At 47.5% G+C, this 18,169-nt stretch overlaps 2 protein-coding genes across 3 annotated transcripts; one reads left to right on the top strand and one right to left on the bottom strand.

The window, feature by feature from the left end:
* Positions 1–213: 213 nt before the first annotated feature.
* Nlrp10 (NLR family pyrin domain containing 10) lies at positions 214–8,129 on the bottom strand. 2 transcript variants are annotated; one of them, XM_048460462.3, is made up of 3 exons: positions 7,983–8,129; positions 3,810–4,110; positions 214–2,380 (listed from the first exon to the last, which is right to left on the bottom strand). In XM_048460462.3, exons 2-3 carry the CDS (start codon positions 4,084–4,086, stop codon positions 624–626), a joined length of 2,034 nt encoding a protein of 677 aa, XP_048316419.3. In that variant the 5' UTR covers positions 4,087–4,110; positions 7,983–8,129; the 3' UTR covers positions 214–623. The 2 variants fall into 2 exon arrangements, with proteins under 2 accessions (XP_048316419.3, XP_087764707.1); XM_087908581.1 differs by lacking the exon at positions 7,983–8,129 and adding an exon at positions 7,754–7,901.
* Positions 8,130–9,183: 1,054 nt separating this feature from the next.
* Positions 9,184–17,685, top strand: Eif3f (eukaryotic translation initiation factor 3 subunit F). Its single transcript, XM_048460196.3, has 8 exons — positions 9,184–9,571; positions 14,019–14,089; positions 14,315–14,394; positions 14,706–14,843; positions 16,248–16,339; positions 16,688–16,824; positions 16,928–17,041; positions 17,463–17,685. Exons 1-8 carry the CDS (start codon positions 9,199–9,201, stop codon positions 17,538–17,540), a joined length of 1,083 nt encoding a protein of 360 aa, XP_048316153.3. The 5' UTR covers positions 9,184–9,198; the 3' UTR covers positions 17,541–17,685.
* Positions 17,686–18,169: the final 484 nt, after the last annotated feature.

Raw genomic sequence — 18,169 nt, 5'->3', positions numbered from 1 at the left:
CTCTATCTAGAGACCCAGAGCAGGAGAAAGATGATGTACCTGTTCTTGGAACTGCATCATCTTTTCATGGAGGAAAGTCAGCTGATGGCATAGCAGGTGCTAACAGCGATCATATCAGCACAGAATTAAGTCAAGTCACCGTAGAACTTCCAAGACCAGTGTTTAGGGCTATAACAACCCATAACCCACTTTTAACAAGAGAAAGTATAGACGTTTCTAGAAAGAATCAGAAGCTAGTCTTTATTTAAGCCACAGTGAAACACAAATACAGAGTCAACAGGACTTTCCACTGTGCCCAGCACAGGTGTGTTCCATATGTGCCCACATTTTACGGAACGCATATGATTCTCGCTCTATTAATTTAAACAGTTTATTTTATTTAAAAAAAGACCCTAATAACAGATTTAAAAGTCTTAGTCATTGATTAAGCATAGAAGAGGCTACTTAAAGTGACTTCACACCACAAGAGGTACTGGCCAGCTCCTAGCAGGAGAGATGCTACCTAACTAAACTTTAGATACCCATGGTAAAGGCTGGCTGCTTCCAATGAGCCATTGCACATGCTATGTGAGTCCCCTGATCTTTGATTATGTGATTCCCTCTTCTGTTTGTCGCTGTGTCCTTCACTCTCTCTGGTACCCATTCACCTGATCTCTCAGCTCTCCATCCTTTTTAACTCTCTGTCCTTCCCCATCCTCCTGCCCCTCCACCCCACCACCCTCCTGACCCTTTATCTCCATATGCCCCTTTTCTGTACGTGACAGCCTACTGTTTTTAACCATCTGGGCAGACTCCTCTGCCCCTCTGCTTTTCCAATTAGAAGCCCCCTTTTGTTTCTTCATGCTAGTATTGGTTTTCAAGAGAGGACTTTGTACCCGCCCCTTTCCAAAGCTGCTTTTTACTGAAAACAGCCTACTCTTGTCAGGTCTCTTTTCATCTGAATGTTGTATATTGACGGTGACATCTTTCATCTGGATACCTTGTGTGAGCCTCTTTATTTTAGACTCATAGAGAGAGAATTCCAAATCCCACGACCTGTTGCACTTTATGGCTTCTATTTGTTCTTTAAAATACTTCAATTCCTGCCTTACAGAGGGAGCAATTCTGAAGTAGAACTTCAGCCCCAGGCTCAAAGTGCTGTCTGTTTTCAACATGTCAAACAAGAACTGTAGGCTGAGGGTCATCTCCTCAGAGCTTTCCTTCTCCACCAGCTTTGCCACCTCTCTGCGGGTTGCCTCCCCCAGCTGACTCTGGTCCTCCTTCACAAGGAAGGACATGGCATAGAAAAATTCCTGGAAGCTGACGTGGTGAAAGCTGTAGAGCTTCTTGACGCCAAGTCCCTCGCGGTAGTCAGTGCTGTTCAGGAAGGCGGTAAGGCTGGGGCCATCTAAGCTGTGTTTTCTGAGGACATCTTCTTCAAACAGCAGCCTCTGGTGCTGGATGCCCTCAGCTGCCAAGCTGCACAGACTCCTCAGGACCCGGTGCCGGATGAGCTCAGAGCTGTCCCCATTGCCATCAGTGGGCAGGAAGGTGGACACATAAGCAGTGAAGATATCTGTGCTATTGTTAGGTGTCTCTGAGACTTCCTGGCCTCCTGCCATCTTCCTCTCCAGCCAGGAGCAGACCACCCAGCAAATGCCCGGAACCTGGCATGCTTTGTAGAGAACATCATTGTTTCGCACAAACTCAAGGGCATTTCTCGCTTGCTCCTGATCCGTAAAATAGGAGTTGAAATAATTCTTCCTCTCCTCCTCAGAGAAGCCTAAGACATGGACATGTCGCCTTTCACCCAGCACGGGTTCCAGACTCTGCAAAGCCGGCGGCCGAGTGGTGACGAGGAGGGAGCATGGTACCTCCCTTCTCCTAATGAGAATGTGCAGTACACACTCCGCACGACTGGACTTCTGTAACTCGTCATAGCCATCCAGGACGAACAGGAGCCGCTCAGGTTGCCTCAGAATCTCCGAGACTGGGGCCTGATCATCTCCGCAACACCAGCAGATGAGGCTGGGCAGGTCACACTTGGGCAACAGGACCACTTCTCTGCAGCTCACATAGAAAACGTAATCGAAACGGCCTGGATACAGGGTCCCTTTGGCCCAGTCCTGCACCAGTTTTTTGGCCAGTGTTGTCTTCCCGGTGCCTGCAGATCCTTGCATCACGACTGTGGGCGGGGCTGAGTAGGACTCCGCCTCCGGAGCAAATAAAGCCTCCATCCTGATTGGATCCAACTCCTGTTGCAAGTCCGAACAGGAAGGTGATCCAGGACTCCCTGGACTGGACATGGCCACCAGGAGCAGCTCGTTGCGGCTGCAGTTAACACCCCAATCCGGCCTCTCCTCCAAGCAGCGCACGTGCTCTCTGTAGATTTTCCTGTAATCTGAGTAACACAAATGGGGTTTCGGGTGTCAGAATGGGAACAACAAAAGGCAAACCGACCCTTCAAACCCTGAGTTTGCTTTTTTTGTTTGTTTGTTTTTGATTGATTTTTCATTTTTTAAAATTTATTTATTTTACATACCAACCATAGTTTTCTCTCCCTCCTCTTCTCCCTTCCCCTCCCCTCACCTCCCTTCCATACCTCCCTGCATCCACTCCTCCTCCTGAATTTGCTCTTTAGTCTCATCTCCTGCCCTCTCTAACTTGTGTTGCTTTGAAGTTTATAGCTGTGATTTCATGAAGTGAAACTACTCTGTGGGGGGGGGGGGGGTACGTGGTATGTGTGTGATGTGTGTGGTGTGTGTGTGTGGTGTGTGTGGTGCATGTGTGGTGTGTGTGGCGTGTGTGTGGTATGTGTGGTGCGTGTGTGGTGTGTGTGGTGTGTATGTGTGATGTGTGTGTGGTGTGTGTGGTGTGTGATGTGTGTGTGTGGTGTATGTGTGTGATGTGTGTGTGTTGTGATGTGTGTAGGCATGTTTTGAAAGTGAGTATATTTGTATGTACACATGCTCATGAGACTGCTGACAGAGTGTGTGCGTTGTAGGGGAAGGGGTGTGTACACCTCAACATCAGTGTGTGTGCAATGTGCAAGTTCCTGAGAAATCCTGTGAAATTTCCTCCTGGGGCCAGGTGAGGACAGAGAGGGCAGAGAAGGGAAGCTGAAAGCTGGTGCAGGAGCCAAGTCTGTTCCTGGTAAAGGGTGGGTCAGAGCTTAATCCGACAGCTGAACAAAAGCAAGCAAACAAACAAAGGCACGGACTCTGCTACTGAACTGTTATGTCTGTGTTACAAGCCCCTTACTGGCTGATCTATCATCCCGGCTTGCCCACTCCCAGGTCTGCAGGGCAGAAGGTCTTAGGAATGAAAGGAACCTGGAAAAGATCACAGGTGCCAACAGAGCCCCTGCACCCCTGCCGCCACCCCCCCCCAAAAAAATAGACCAGGTAGCCATTTAGGCCCCACCACTGTCTAGGTTCACATGAGCCCACTGACTTCTCCATGAACAACAGTCTAGCTGTCTATGAAGTTGGGGAGGTGTGTGTGACCCCACACACTCTGAGGCTGTTGTTTCTGGTTAATGGAAGTCACTCCACCAACACTGTTCTCCATCCCCTCCCCTTCTCCAGCAATAGCAACTACAATTAGGAGATGAGGTACTTTAGCCATAAGACATCGTAAAGCCCTGCTTTCAGCTCAGGGACTGCACCCAACATTCTCCAGACCCCTTGTCTGGAGACCCTGAGACTCTGCAGATTCCCAATAAGGAGAGGGCAGTATAATGAAAGGTATAGATTACAGGCTATTAGCGTCTGTGGGGCCTGGGGGTGTCTCTGGTGCCACCTCCTCTCCCTCCCTCGGGCTGCACTCACCATTCAGACAAACCTGGCTGAGGTAGTCCACCAGTTCCATCAAGTTCATGGCCCTCAAGCTCCTGCTCACAACTCTCACGGCTTCCTGGGCTCCATACATTGAAACCAGTTTTGATGCTAGGTCCACCCGACTCAGACCCTCCAGTTCCCCTCGGGCCAGATGAAACTGGGTCATATCCCGTAAGTGGAACTTCAGCGTCTTGAAACTGCTCTCCTCGAGATCATTCAAGGCCCAGAGCAACGCCTCCCGGGGGCTGCTGGCTCGTGCCAAGGCCATGGTGGTCAGAGTTCAGCCAGCCACCTGGAAGTGAGAAGTAGTGAGACAAGGCTGAGTGGGAAGCAGCCTGGAGACTCCTCCTCCTCCACCTTGCCTGCTCGGTGCTTGGCAGTCTGTGGACCAGAGGCTTAGTGGAGACCAGGAATGCACAAAGCTCTGAGAAAGGCAAGTGGGTGATTGTCTGACTTCACAAGAAGAATTGTCTAATCATCCCTGTTCTATCAGATAGTAAGTATGACTGTGTGGGTAACTATCAAGAAGGTCCCCCTTCCTTCTGCCCTTCCTTCCTCTTCTTCCTCCTTTCCTTTCTTCCTCCCTTTCTTCCTACTTGTAGACATGTTTGTGTGTGACAGGGTCTCATGTTTTCCAGGTCAGCCTCAAACTCTTTTTGTAGCTGAAAATGACCTTGAACTTCTGATCCTCCTAGCTCTGCCTCCTAAGTACTGTGATTACTGTCATGCGGTACTATGCCTGGCTTTGTGGGATGCAGGGGATTGAGCCTAGGGGTTCATGTGTGTTAGGGAAGCACTCTCCCAACTAAGCAATATCCCCAGGCGCCCATCGGCACTCAGTGCCTCCTTAAATTATCATTAAAAAAAAGTTTGAGTTTTTTAATTTCAAAAATGAACGTCTTTGTGAGTGTTTCCAAAACATGTGTGTTATCTGCTGAGACCACAGAGACAGTAAACAGGAAATCTCCATCCTCAGTCCACGGCTTCGCACACCAGCATCATAAGCACAGCCACGCACGGGGTCCAAAATTGGTCTCCCGGTAAGGAGTCAAGTTCAAATAAGGCTAAGGGAACGGACACTATTAGTGCTAAACTTGAACTCAGCATCTGCTAAGGGAAGGAGAGCAACAGTGACTAAGAGGGGACTTCCGAATCCAGGAGACACCTGTTGTCCAGCGTCATGAGGAGGCCATTGTGGAAGTGTGATGCAGTGCTCAAAAAAACCTTTCTGTGATGGTCTTGCTGCAACTCGAATATCAGTATTTTGACTGAATACCAGGGAAAGGAATAAACCTCTCAGCAACATATTAGGACACAGGAACACCGGGGATTCCCTACAAAGCTCCCGTTCTGGAGAAACACATTCCAGAACAAGAAGACAAAAACAGAGCCCTGGACCAATCAAGCTCAGGCTTGAGGAGCTGGAGGTGGGAGAATGACTCAGCTCCTTGGGGCAAGAGGACAAAAAGCTAGCTGTCCAGGAGAGCTGCAACAGGTTCATGTTCAGCTCTGCAGGCCAAGCCCGGGACCTCTTACCCAAAATCCACCAGTTAATGATTATCTGGTAAGGTCAGAATTCTAAGCAGAGTTGTGAATTCTCTGACATGTACTGTCTGTCTATGGGCACAATGTGGGGGGGGGATGGGACTGGAACCCATGAAGGACCTCAGTGAGCAGGGAAGCAAAGATCTGATGCCTCCACATCAGGTCTGTCAGCTGGCATGAGCAATTGTTCGCCAGAAGAGAATTTGACCCCTTAAGAGGCAGAGGCAGGCAGATCTCTGAGTTCGAGGCCAACCTGGTATGCAGAGTGAGTTCCAGGACAGCCAGGACTACACAGAAAAAAACCCTACTGTAAAAAAAAGAAAGAAAGAAAAAGGAAAAGATACTTGACCTCATTTGCAAACATTAAACTTGGGAAACAAGGAAGGGAGCAAAGCATGACCAAAAGGAAGACAGAACCGAAGATGGTCCACAGCCCTCCCTGGAAACATTTGTCCTCTCGACAACATGACCCCAGGCCAGAATGAGGTTGACAAAGGAAGTGGAGCACTGTCCCCACACCCTCTGCCACTGTACCATTTCTCCAGACTGGGGAAGCCACTGCAGGGTAGTGGAAGAATGAAAAAGGAAGAAAACAGGAGCTGTGAGACAGAGGTACAGACACATTCCTAAACCCATTCCTAAACCCATTCTTAAACCCATTCCTAAACCCGTTCTTAAACCCATTCCTAAATGCGCCTAAAAGGCAGCTGGCCAGCTGGTCAAGAGAGTAGGGACACCATCCTCTCCCTAAATGTGGAACAGTTTCTCTGAAAAGATTGCTTTCAAGATGAAAAGAGCAACAGATTGATAGTTTAACTGATGCCTTTGTCTTCCTGAAAAAGCTATGGAGAGACAACCAAAAGTACAGACAACAATAAGTTACCAAAAAGCTAGGAAAGAAAGTAAAATAAATATTTTAGGAGCAACAAAAGAAAAAGACATAAAACATAGCAAGCTAAAGCACTCAGGTGAACAATGTTTGCATCCAAATAATAGAATAGCCACTGGGTGACTATGATCTCTATTGTAACTATAATGAGAGGACCATAGACAAGAGGCTGGAAAGATGACTCCATGGCCAGGAGCTCTGGCTGCTCCTCCAGAGGACCTGGGTTTGATTGGTGGCACTACACGGCAACTCACAACCATCTACAACTCCAGTCACAGGGGGTCCAATATCCTTTTCTGAGCTCTGAGGGCATTGGGCATGCACCTGATGCATAGATATGCATGCAGGCAAAACACCTATACATACGCATAAAGTCATTTTTTAACATTAGAAAGGATGGTAATGGAATGATTAGGGTAAAAGGCCAATGGGTGACACCTAAAACCTTGAGTCAAAAAGCAGCTGTGTGTGTGTGTACTGTTTAGAAGGACAAAGAAGCAGTGGGGTTAGAGAGACGGTTCTGTGTATAATGACACTGTCTATGTAAGCATGGCACCTGCGAAGCAAGCCTGAGGATTTGAATTCATATCCCAGCACCCATGTAAAACCACTGAGGGTGGGTGCATGAGAATGACTGAGGTATGCTGCCCCCTAACCTAGATCCAAGCTCAATGAAAGTTCCTGTCTCAAACAAACAAGGTAGAGAGTTATAGTCCAGAATACCTGGCATCCTCTGACCTGTGCACACACAGAGTACCTACAGTCACACACATATGCATATGCGACAAACACATAATATGTCTGTCTGCCTCTCTCTCTCTCTCTCTCTCTCTCTCTCGTATGTGTGTGTATGTGTGTCTGTGTGTGTGTGTGTGCGCGCGCGCGTGTGTACAAAGGCATAAGACAGTTAAAAATTTAAAATAGTTGCCTTGGGGAAAAAGGATGGTCATGGTGAGAAAAATGAAAACTGAAGGCACAGACTTTGTAATGAATTGAATTTCTGATACACACACACATGTATCACTGAGATGAAACAATAGGTCATAGATCATCTTGGGAAAAAGATAGGTGGCAAAGAAGTGGAGGTAACATGTGTAGTCTTTCAAGAAGCTTCTCCATGAAAGGACTCTGCGAAGTGATGGGGAAATGCTAGGCCAAGGAAAGGTCTTTGTTCTCAGGCAGAAAAGGGATATTTTTAAATGCCAACGAAAAGCATCCAAAAGAGAGATCAGGCTAGACATCTCAAATAGGTGGGAGGGGGAATTGAGATTGGGACTGACTTAGGACCCTAAACAGAGGGAAAGCCGAGGGTGGCTTCGGTGAGAAAGGCTCTTGGAAGGAGAGACACTGTGTGGGTCTCATGGTCAGAAGATGAGTGTGAGCATGTCTAACAGAAACTATATTCTATATGATGTACGGCTTACAGGATCTCCAAAGAGCTTGAAGGCAGCGGTGGTAGGGGATGGGAAAGCCAGGGGGTGAAGGAAGCCAGCCCTCTCACCTGTGCGCCTTGATCCCTTCTCCAAACCCCAACTGTAGTGCTCTGTGAGCACTCCCTGGAGTTCAGAGGAAAAGGCAGGAATGGGAACTGACTTGCCCAAAGCCTTAGCCAAGATCAGGCTAGAAACAGAAACCAGAGCACCAGAGATTAAGCAAGAAGCCAAGATGAGAAAATAAAAGAATGAGACATGACTGCATAAGTAGGATGCCAGAGAGCAGAGGCCACTTACTGCACCAACGCCAGCTCTCAAGGTCTAAGTCACTGGGCCAGACTCTCAGCAACACCTAAGTATTTATAGAAACAGGAACTGAGTTTAATTGGAGGGGCGGAGGCAAGAGATGAAATGGTGTTAACCCTGTCCTGGCTAGAGGCAGAGATGACAGCTAGAGAAACCGAGTCCACAAAAAGAGAGAAGATTAAAATGGGGAAGGCAGGACCAAGGGTAGAAACAGATAGAAAAAGTGGAAAAGAGGAGATAAAGCAAAGACATACAACACACAAACAGAGAAGAATAAAACAGAGAGGAGAGAGACAAGAGCAGGGAGCTGGCTAGAGCGAGCATGCGCACGTGTGTGTGTGTGTGTGTGTGTGTGTGTGTGTGTGTGTGTGTGTGTGTTGTAACGCTCCTTTCAATCCCTGAAATAGGCTAGGTAAACAGCCTATAGGCCCACCTTCATATGATTCCCTGGTAGAGATATTCCTGTTTGTTTCACTTTGTTTTGTTTTGTTTTTTTTTTAGGTATGACTTCTCAGATGTGTTCCCCCGGGAACTAGAAAGTGACATGCGGTGGTTAATTTTGTGTGCCCCAACCTTTGGTCAACACATCACAGAGAGTTTCTATGATCCTGTATTTAGGATGTGACTGACATTTGAATCGATAACTGACTAAAGCCAACTGTGCTCCCCATTGTGGGTGTCACTCATCCCATCAAATGAAGAGAGAGAGAGAGAGAGAGAGAGAAAGAGAGAGAGAGAGAGAGAGAGAGAGAGAGAGAGAGAGAGAGAGAGGGAAGGAAAGAAGAGGGAGGGAGGGAGGGAGAGAGGGAGGGAGGGAGGGAGATACAGATAGAGGCCCCTTTAAAGGTCACTTTGACTTTTAATATCCAATTTAAGTCTAAAACAAGAATTGCGACCTTTACGCTAATCTTTACCGCCATCTGGTGGCAACTGTGTAGATTGCTAGTTGTTTCTCCACCCACCCCACAACCCACACGCCTCAGTCGCTCCCAAAGTTGCTAGGAACTACTTTGGCCTGCTCCTCACTGAGTGTGCATCGGACGGAAATTAAATGCGCACAGAGATCACTAAAATTTACAACCAGCCGGAAATTTCAGTGCCCAATAGTCATCCAGAGCGGATTCACGTGGTACAAATTCAGCCAACCAGGTTCCCAATATTGTTCGGCTCACGCCTTTCCGTTCTTGGCTCCATCTTTCTCCGCAAGATGGCATCCCCGGCTGTACCGGCGAGTGTCCCTGCTGCCACTGTGGCCGCAACCCCGGCGCCGGCTGCCTCCGCAGCCCCGGCTGCCGCCCCGACGGCGCCCACGCCGGCTCCGACTGCGACTCCCGCTGCGGCCCCGGCTCCCGCCTCGTCCTCCGACCCTGCGGCCGCTACGCCTGCCGCTCCGGGCCAAACTCCGGCCTCCGCGCCAGCCCCTGCGCAGACGCCGGCGCCCTCACAGCCCGGGCCCGCCCTCCCGGGGCCTTTCCCCGGCGGCCGCGTGGTCAGACTGCACCCGGTCATTTTGGCCTCCATCGTGGACAGCTACGAGCGACGCAACGAGGGAGCTGCCCGGGTTATCGGCACCCTGCTGGGTGAGTGTTGGAGAAAGGAATATTTTCTTCCCGTTCATCTCTCTCGTTTCATCGCTATTGAACTTTTAACCTGTTTCTCTTTTGCACCTTCTTGATGTGGCTTGCCTTCCCAAGGGACTTGAATCCTGCCGAATGTTGAGTGACAGAAATGTGCAAGGAGTAGGTATTGCAGTTGAGTAGTGTGTAATTTTATATTCCTGTCAGCGAAGTACTGAGAGTGCTTGTTGCCAAAAATGAGCTCAAATGCCAACACGAAGTTAAAAGCTCTTGACTCTTTAAGCGCAATACACACATTTCCCTCTTATCCACTGACCAACCAACACACACACATACACACACACACGTACCCTCCGCCCATGTATGAGAAGAGGACGTGTCAAAAGTTTCCCCCAATTCAACAAGTAAACCAGGTTTGTTCAGAACTGGTTCCGGATATATAATATAGCTTTCCTAAACTTTTAAGGCAGCCACTCAGTCCCAAGGACCTCCCTCACACTAGTTTCTCGGGAACTAAAAGCTGTATCTGCTCAGGCCCAAGGTCCTGCTCCCACCTTACGCACCTGATTTTCCATGTGGACGCAAACAGTAGTGTGACCTGAAAATGAAGAGTGATCCTGTCTTTGCCTGTGTTACAGATTTGGGGAAGTAGATAGTTTATGTTAAAGTGGTTTGTAAACTGAAAAGCACTGAAGACTGCTGAATACATTCCTCTCTCTTTCTGGGGACTTGCTTGTACTCTGCCTTAGTAACCGCTTTTAAACACTGGTCTTCCACTCTAGTTATGTCCATCATTTATTTCTTAGTGATCTTGTAGCAGTTCCTGTACTGTGGAAGACCATTCAAAGCGGACAAAATATGTAGTCAGACTCCAGTAATTATTAGTTTTCTGTCTTGGGACAAATCACCAAAGATCTGATTCTTTCAGGGATTTCTTGGGGGGGGGGGGGCTGGCCAGAACAGGGTTTCTCTGTGGCTTTGGGACCTGTCCTGGAACTTGCTCTGTAGACCAGGCTGGCTTCAAACTCACAGAGATCCGTCTGCCTCTGCCTTCCAAGTGAAGGGATTAAAGACCTGTGCTACCACCGCCTGGCCTGTTGGGGACTTTTTTAGCAGACTGTTTTCATGAGAATGAAATTGTTACAGAAAGCAAGTAATGATTGGCACACCTCAGGTACAGCAGCTGTTGGTCGCCCTCTACTACACAGGAGGCCAGACTAGCACACTATACATTTCTTTGACAGTGTAGCCCTTTACAGAAACTTAAGAGTTGATACATTGACATCAAAACACACTTGCATTTTCTTCGCCACAAGAAAATGTGCTCTCCGTCATTTCAGTTCCACAACTATAATCCTAACTTCCCTCTATTTTTAACCTTTCGCGATGTGTTAGTATTCTGGAACTGCCATACTGTGAGTGTCTATAACCAAAATGTTTGCATTGGTGACTTGCCTCTTGACAGAGTATGCGATCTAATTTCCAGTCTGTGGAGCTGTGAACATGGAGGAACCAAAGTCTACCGAGGTTTTTGTTGCACCCCATTTATCTTAGCAAGGCAGCTGTAGTCTCTGAATTCTCCTTCAGATTGAATCCTGCTTGGTGTTCCCACCGCTACAAAACAGTTGAGTTGTTGATGGAAAAACAAATGAAACAATATGTGCTTGGTAGGAACTGAGACTTTGGGTTGACATTAATTTGTAAAAGACTTTGGCTAAGTGAAATCATTGGTGACTCTCATGTACCATAAAACTGCTAGGTACTTAGAATTCAAAGTCAATCAAAGGAACGCTGTTGTAACCTTAAACTCAAGGCGGAAACAGTCTCTGTACTGTAGATGTGATGACTGTCTGTTAGTGTGTTGTCCTGTGGAAACACCGAATTGGAACTGTTTCAAAAAGTTGTGAAGGACTCACAGAGAAGATGTGAAAGTTCCTGGTAAGGCGTGACACATTTTCAGTGTAAGGTCAGTCCTTCAGTGGACAGTGCCCACATGTGTTTCCCAAGGAAGCAAGACCTGACTTTACAATTTAAATCATTTTCAGTGACTATACCCAGAGGGTATATACCCATAGGGCATAGTTCTTTGTAAGCACTACTAAGTTCAGTGTTCTTTATCCTTTAAACAAAAACTTTATTCAAATTATAGAGCATAAAGATTATGTTTTAAATACCATAATTTTGAAATTTTTGGGAATACTAACTTTTTAATCCCTGAATCTCAAAAAATAAATAACATGCCAGGAATTTGAAAACTGAGAAACTTGTTTTCACCTTATGTAATAGTTCAAAAATGTATCACAGTTGAGAAACAAACATTTTTTTAATTTAAAAATGAAACAAAATTTTAAAAAGATAGCTCTTGGCAAGTCCACTGTTTGAAGAGGTCAGCATGCCCCACTCATGAGAGGGTGACAGGAGGGGACGCCCTCGGTGGTTCTGGTTCTGGACACCTGCCTCTGCGGCAGGGGACTCCTGAGCAGCACTCACTGCAAAACTGGGAGACAGGAGAAATTAGAGTGTGGTTGCTTTGTGGAGAGGAGTAGACCTGAGCTGGGCCTCACGACAGATTGAGGGCGGTCCAATAAAGAGACAGCACTTGAGCAGTGGGGCCACAGAGGGACAGAGAGTCGAGAGCTAGGAAATAGAGATGGCAGGACATAGCATGACCTGAAGTGCAGCTTCAGAGGGTGATTTCTAGACCTTCAGTTGTGCACAGAAGAAAGGAAATAGAGTTTGGCTTAGGCTTGCTATGTATTCCTTCTGAGATAGCATTGAGTGTGGCGGTGGATTTGTTAAGTTGAAAATGAGTGAGAAAGGCCGCCAAGATGGTTCACAAGCCTGACCTTCTTTTAATCCATGGAACCCACATGGTAGCAGGAGGAAACGAACTTCTGCAGATTGTCCTCTGAGCTCCACAGGCGAGCAGTTGCCCGTGTATACCCACAGTCAATTCACGTAAAGGAAAGACAGGATTTAACAGTAAACGGAGAGAATGTAAAGAGATGTGGGCAAGCATGTGTCGGCCACCAGGAGCCCAGAAGTAACTGAAGTCATAAAGGTGGACGAAATCACCTCACAGGGATTGGCAGCGGTGTTTAAAAAAAATAAGTTGGGAAATACTTTCAGCTTTGTGTGCAGTCTGTCATAGCTACTCAACTCTGCCTTTGTAGGGGAAAAGGTCAGAAATAATGCATAAGAGATTGGGCAAGCAAACATTTATCAGCTGAAATGTTTCTGGGTCAGGACTTGACCTAGAAAAGGAACATAGAGCAAAAACTAGGAGCACTAAGAATGCGGAGCCAACAGGTTAGGAAGAGAGAGAACTAGAAGAGTCTGGTGCCGTGGAGAACTAAGGAACTTGAGGCTCTGAGAGGAGGAAGCAGTCATGACGGTCAAATGCTGAGGAGTGGCCCTGTGAGAGGGTGTGTGCCCATGGGTTTAAGAACAGACATAGTTCAGAAAGCAAAACCATGCCAGACCAAACCACTAGCAGGGACCTGTTACAGTAGGGGTGGGGAGCTTGGGAAAAGGCGTCAGCACGTTAGAAGAGAGTGAAGTTGGGGCCCATGGCTCAGTGAGACGCAGGAACTGGTGTCTGTGGTCGACTCACAGGTAGAGAGGTGATAGATGGGCTGGCTGCTCTAAAGGGAGGTCCAGGTAACACCCTGAAGCTGTGTTTACAGTGACACTAGACTGATCTATTGGCAGTCGGTCTCAGAGAGCTGTGCAGGCCAACATACAGGGAGAGACCCTAGAGCAGTGGGACCCCTTTGGGGGTTGAACATCGCTTTCACAGGGGTCACCAAAGGCCATCAGAAAACAGATATTTATATTACTTTTCATAACAGTAGCAAAATTACAGTTGTGAAATAGCAATGAAATAATTGTATGGGTCACCACAGCATGACAGTCACAGCTCTAGGAAGTTTGAGAAGCACTGCTCTAGAGAGTGAAGGGTGAGTATTCTGGGGAAGGACTGGGAGTGGACAGTAGCAGGCAAGGGAGACCTTCCTTGATGATAGGAGGAAGAGTTTGAGTTCTCTAGAAGATGCTGATTCTATTTATGCTGATGTTTCTCTAGAAGATACTGATTCTGTTTAACTTGATGTTTGTTGACTTTGAGGAGACCTCTAAAAGCATTTCAGAATTAGGAGCTGGAGATAGCCCTTAGAGTTGATAGAGCGATAGAGCATCTGCCAATTATGCATGAAGCCCTGATTTCAGTCCTCACCACCACATAAACTAGGCATGGGGGGGGGGGGCGCACCAGGAATCCTAGCTCTTGGATGCTGGAGACATGAGACTCAGGAGTCAGGAGTTCTCGTTCATTTGTGGTTACAAAGGATCCTGGCTCCAAAAAGAAAACAAAACAAAAATTAAAAAAAAGGTAGTCGTGCGCTGTGGGACCCCAGGATTTTGTAACACCTGGCCATTCTCTCTTTCCCAGGAACTGTTGACAAGCACTCAGTGGAAGTCACCAACTGCTTTTCAGTGCCGCACAATGAGTCAGAAGATGAAGTGAGTTGAGTGGATTTCAGCAGTCCCTGTGCAGTTTCTAGCCGTTCATCTGCTGGCTGCCCTCAAGGCCCCTCTGTGCTGTGTCTGTAACCAGAGCTGCAGGCAAAGCACAGCTTCCTCTGTCCACACCCTGGGCTTCTTTGTCTGCTGGGGTGATCATTCTTCCTATTCAGTTTTGGTATGTACTTCTAGCTTTTTAACTTCCTCTCCTGCCTTCTGTCTTAGGTGGCTGTTGACATGGAGTTTGCTAAGAATATGTATGAATTGCACAAAAAAGTCTCTCCAAATGAGCTCATCCTAGGCTGGTAAGTTGAGGGGGGTAAGTGGATGGAATAGTCTATTGAGGGACAGTCTGTTTGTCATCAGACTAGATCTTGTCTCACCTTTCAGAGATACAATATTCAAAACATAATAACCTTGAGCCTATAAATTCAGAATTTTGATGATAAGTCTGATCCTATAAAGTCAAGAATATTTATTTTCAGTTACAGCTTTTGTTATTGCAAAGTTTGTTGACACTGTTAATTACATAGTGTCAGGACCCCAGAGACACCCACACCACTATTGTATTTTGTATTGGCATCAGGTGCCATGCATCCATAACTGTGTTTTCCAGGTATGCGACAGGCCATGACATCACAGAACATTCTGTGCTGATCCATGAGTACTACAGCCGGGAGGCCCCAAACCCCATTCACCTCACTGTGGACACAGGTCTCCAGAATGGGCGCATGAGCATCAAGGCTTATGTCAGGTGAGTCCTGGGCAATAGGGGCATTTCAGGTGACCCGTTATGCCTGGCTGGCATCCCACTCCTGCCCCACTCAGGTCTAATTCTGTAGCTCATAATCTCTTCAAGAACTTCAGTCCTCTGACAGCTGTCATTAGAGAAGGTTCTGAAGCAAAGTCTGACCCCATAATTTATACTTGCTGGTCCTACGTAAGCTGAAGCACCTGTTGCCTGTGACCACTCCAAATGTAGTGCCTTTGTGCGTGACAAACTACCGTGTTTCATTTGTGTCATCTTTCTGGGACAGTCGCCACGTGTATGTTTATCATGTGACCTTGTTCACTGCTTCTCTGAATTACATTTAGTTTTTCATTATCTTAGTTTGCTTTCTGTGGCTGTAATAAACACTGACCAAAGCCAACTTGGGAAGGAAGGGGCTTATTTCAGACTACAGGTGACATCTGTCATTGAGGGAAGACAGGGCAAGAACCTGAAGCAGAACCACAGAGTAATGCTGCCTGCTCCCTTGTTCCCCTGGCTTGTTCAGGCTGCTTTCTCCTCCCACCCAGGACCACCACCTACATCAATCTTCCATCCAGAAAATGCCCCACAGACTTGCCTAAGGCTGCTCTAGTTGGGGGGGGGGGGGACCAAGGTTCTTTCCAGATGACCCTAGTTTATGTCAAATAGATAAAATAATAGTAATAAATTTTAAATTTTATATTAAAAAACCCTAACCAGCACATTCATTATTCCTAGAATTTAGCACCATATTTATAAGCTAGAAAATGCTGGCCTTGTTTAAACACATCTTTTAAGCTGGGATTCGGTATACTTTTAGGCGGTAACATTGCAGTGTTGACACAGAACTTGCTGGCAGCTACAATGCCATTTGTCCGGGCTTGCTGGGAAGGCTTTAGCAGCTGAGGAAGGAAGAGTTATCACTACAGCTTGAGCCTGTTGATAGCCCTCCCCTTCACCCCTTTTTTAGTCTCTACAAATTCAGCCTCTCAAAATCCATATGAAAATACAGAGTTGAAATAGTAAACACAACTTTAGTGAAGTTACTTCTAGCGTGCAGTCCAGTGGTTTGGGACGTAAGTCAGTTTGGTCTTTTAGTGGTAATGAGAGGTTCAGGCCCTGAAGAAGATTGCTCCCGTGTGTCTGTTTTCCCTGAAGATGGGTGTCCGGGCAGCCAGGAACATCCAGAGTCCTGTCCTCGTTACTTGCATTATGGAATATGAAGTCATCCTCTAAGGGGCAAGGCTGAAGAGGATAAGAAAAGTTTATTCTGAAGATGTTTCTGAGACAGTCCTGGCCTTCTCAACTGGACGGTGTTGCCCTTGTAGCTGTAATGCTTTCTAGCCTAGTCTGCACATGGAAACCACTTCCAAGGGCATCTGGTTACCCTTTCTTCTCCTTCCCCAGCACGTTAATGGGTGTCCCTGGGAGGACCATGGGAGTGATGTTCACACCTCTCACAGTAAAGTACGCATACTATGACACTGAACGCATTGGCGGTGAGTTTCCTTCCCCCACTCTGCACACCTAGAGACCCCAGGCTGGTTCAAAGGAGGGAGGGCTTGGGTAGCTTACAGAACACTGTTCAAGGTTCATGCTGATGGAAGTTGAGGATTGTTCAGGGTAGGATATTGTCAGTACCACAGGCCACATAGTCCCCATAAGAAGCCAGAATCAGTAATTAAACAAGCCAGGAGGAAGAGCTAAGCTTTCCAAAGAAAGAAAAGTCAGTGCGTAGAAACCAGGGATTTGGAGGAGCTGACTGGCCAGAGTGGGTGGAGAGAGTTAGTAGGTGGTTAATGACCTCTTTCCTCTTGCATGACTAAGTTTTCTCTGCACTCCCACAGTCGACCTCATCATGAAGACGTGTTTTAGCCCCAACCGGGTTATTGGACTCTCAAGTGACCTACAGCAAGTAGGAGGGGCGTCAGCTCGCATCCAGGATGCTCTGAGCACTGTACTGCAGTATGCTGAGGATGTGCTGGTGAGACATGGGGAGGAGAAGCAGGGAGGCTGACAGCCTATGGGCCTGCCGGCGCCATGGCAGTCCCTGACAGTGCCTCACCGAGTCTCTGTTTTGTGCTCAGTCTGGAAAAGTGTCTGCTGACAACACTGTGGGCCGCTTCTTGATGAGCCTGGTTAATCAAGTACCCAAGATCGTTCCCGATGACTTTGAGACCATGCTCAACAGCAACATCAATGTGAGTCACGGCTGGACCATGGAAGTTGGGTAGACGGAAGGCTGCGGTGCAGTCCAGGGTGGAGGCCGTCCAGCATGTCCAGAGGGTCTCCTCCCGAGTGGTTGTCTGAAGTACTGGTATTGCCATGACCTGTTAACTAGACTCAGGTAGAAGACTTGCTAAAGTCCGAGGTAACAGAGACAATTCTAGTTTCCCCACCTGTGTTCACAGGACACTCCCACCCATATGTCACAAGCCTCCACTCCAGTCCCCGATTCTAGCATCAGTAGAGAGGATGGTGTTCGTGCACATTCCCCTCCTGGCTTCCCAGTCTGCCCCAGCTGGCATCTGTTCAGGACTCTGCACAGCCAGTGTCCACAGTGGAGCGGCCAGCAGCAGACTTCTGTCCCCATTCCATTTACTGTTTTCATTTGTCTTTCAGGACCTGCTGATGGTGACCTACCTGGCCAACCTCACCCAGTCACAGATTGCCCTCAACGAGAAACTTGTAAACCTGTGAAGGAGCCCCAAGAGGCACTTGTGCTGGTCTTGGTTCCCACCACAGGACTGAAGTGGAGGCAAAGGTGTCTTTGTGTCTTGAGTCACAGTGACTCAGTCGACTGCTTGGGACTCCTAATAAACATAGCCTACCTTTTGTAAATGAACTTTATCTGATGTGACTTTATTGTTGGCTGGGAGAAAGAAAAGTGTTCTTGAGCTCATACAGAAGCCAGGGAGTGGGCATTGTAGGGAGACACTGGTTATGTGTTGGCATGACTCATCAGCAGTAGGTGCACCCACAGCCAGGCTGTGTTAGCGTCACCCGCGCCACACCAGACGGCCTTCTTAGCACAATGGCTTTATAGTCTACTGTTTTTACTCTCAGGATCATAGCAAATGGAATCTCCAAAATTGGTGTGTGTGTGTTTCTTCATTTTTTTTTGCACTCCATAGCATCTTACCGGATGGCAGTCCAGGGATTGCCTTGTGTACAATCTGGAAGAACTTGGAGATGTGCTAACGAGCCTGAACAGAAGGAAAAAAGGATGGGCGCACGCCTCAGCCCTGGGACCCATGAGCCCATCTTCATGGTGAGGAATATCTGCTTTAGCAGACTATTTGATCTGGAAAGGTGTCCTCATACAGACA

This window comes from Myodes glareolus, chromosome 7 (genome assembly GCF_982192425.1).
Source record: "Myodes glareolus chromosome 7, mMyoGla1.1, whole genome shotgun sequence".
NCBI classification, from domain to species: domain Eukaryota; kingdom Metazoa; phylum Chordata; class Mammalia; order Rodentia; family Cricetidae; genus Myodes; species Myodes glareolus.
Note: the sequence above shows the minus strand (reverse complement) of the source record. Positions and strands in the feature narration are given on the sequence as shown.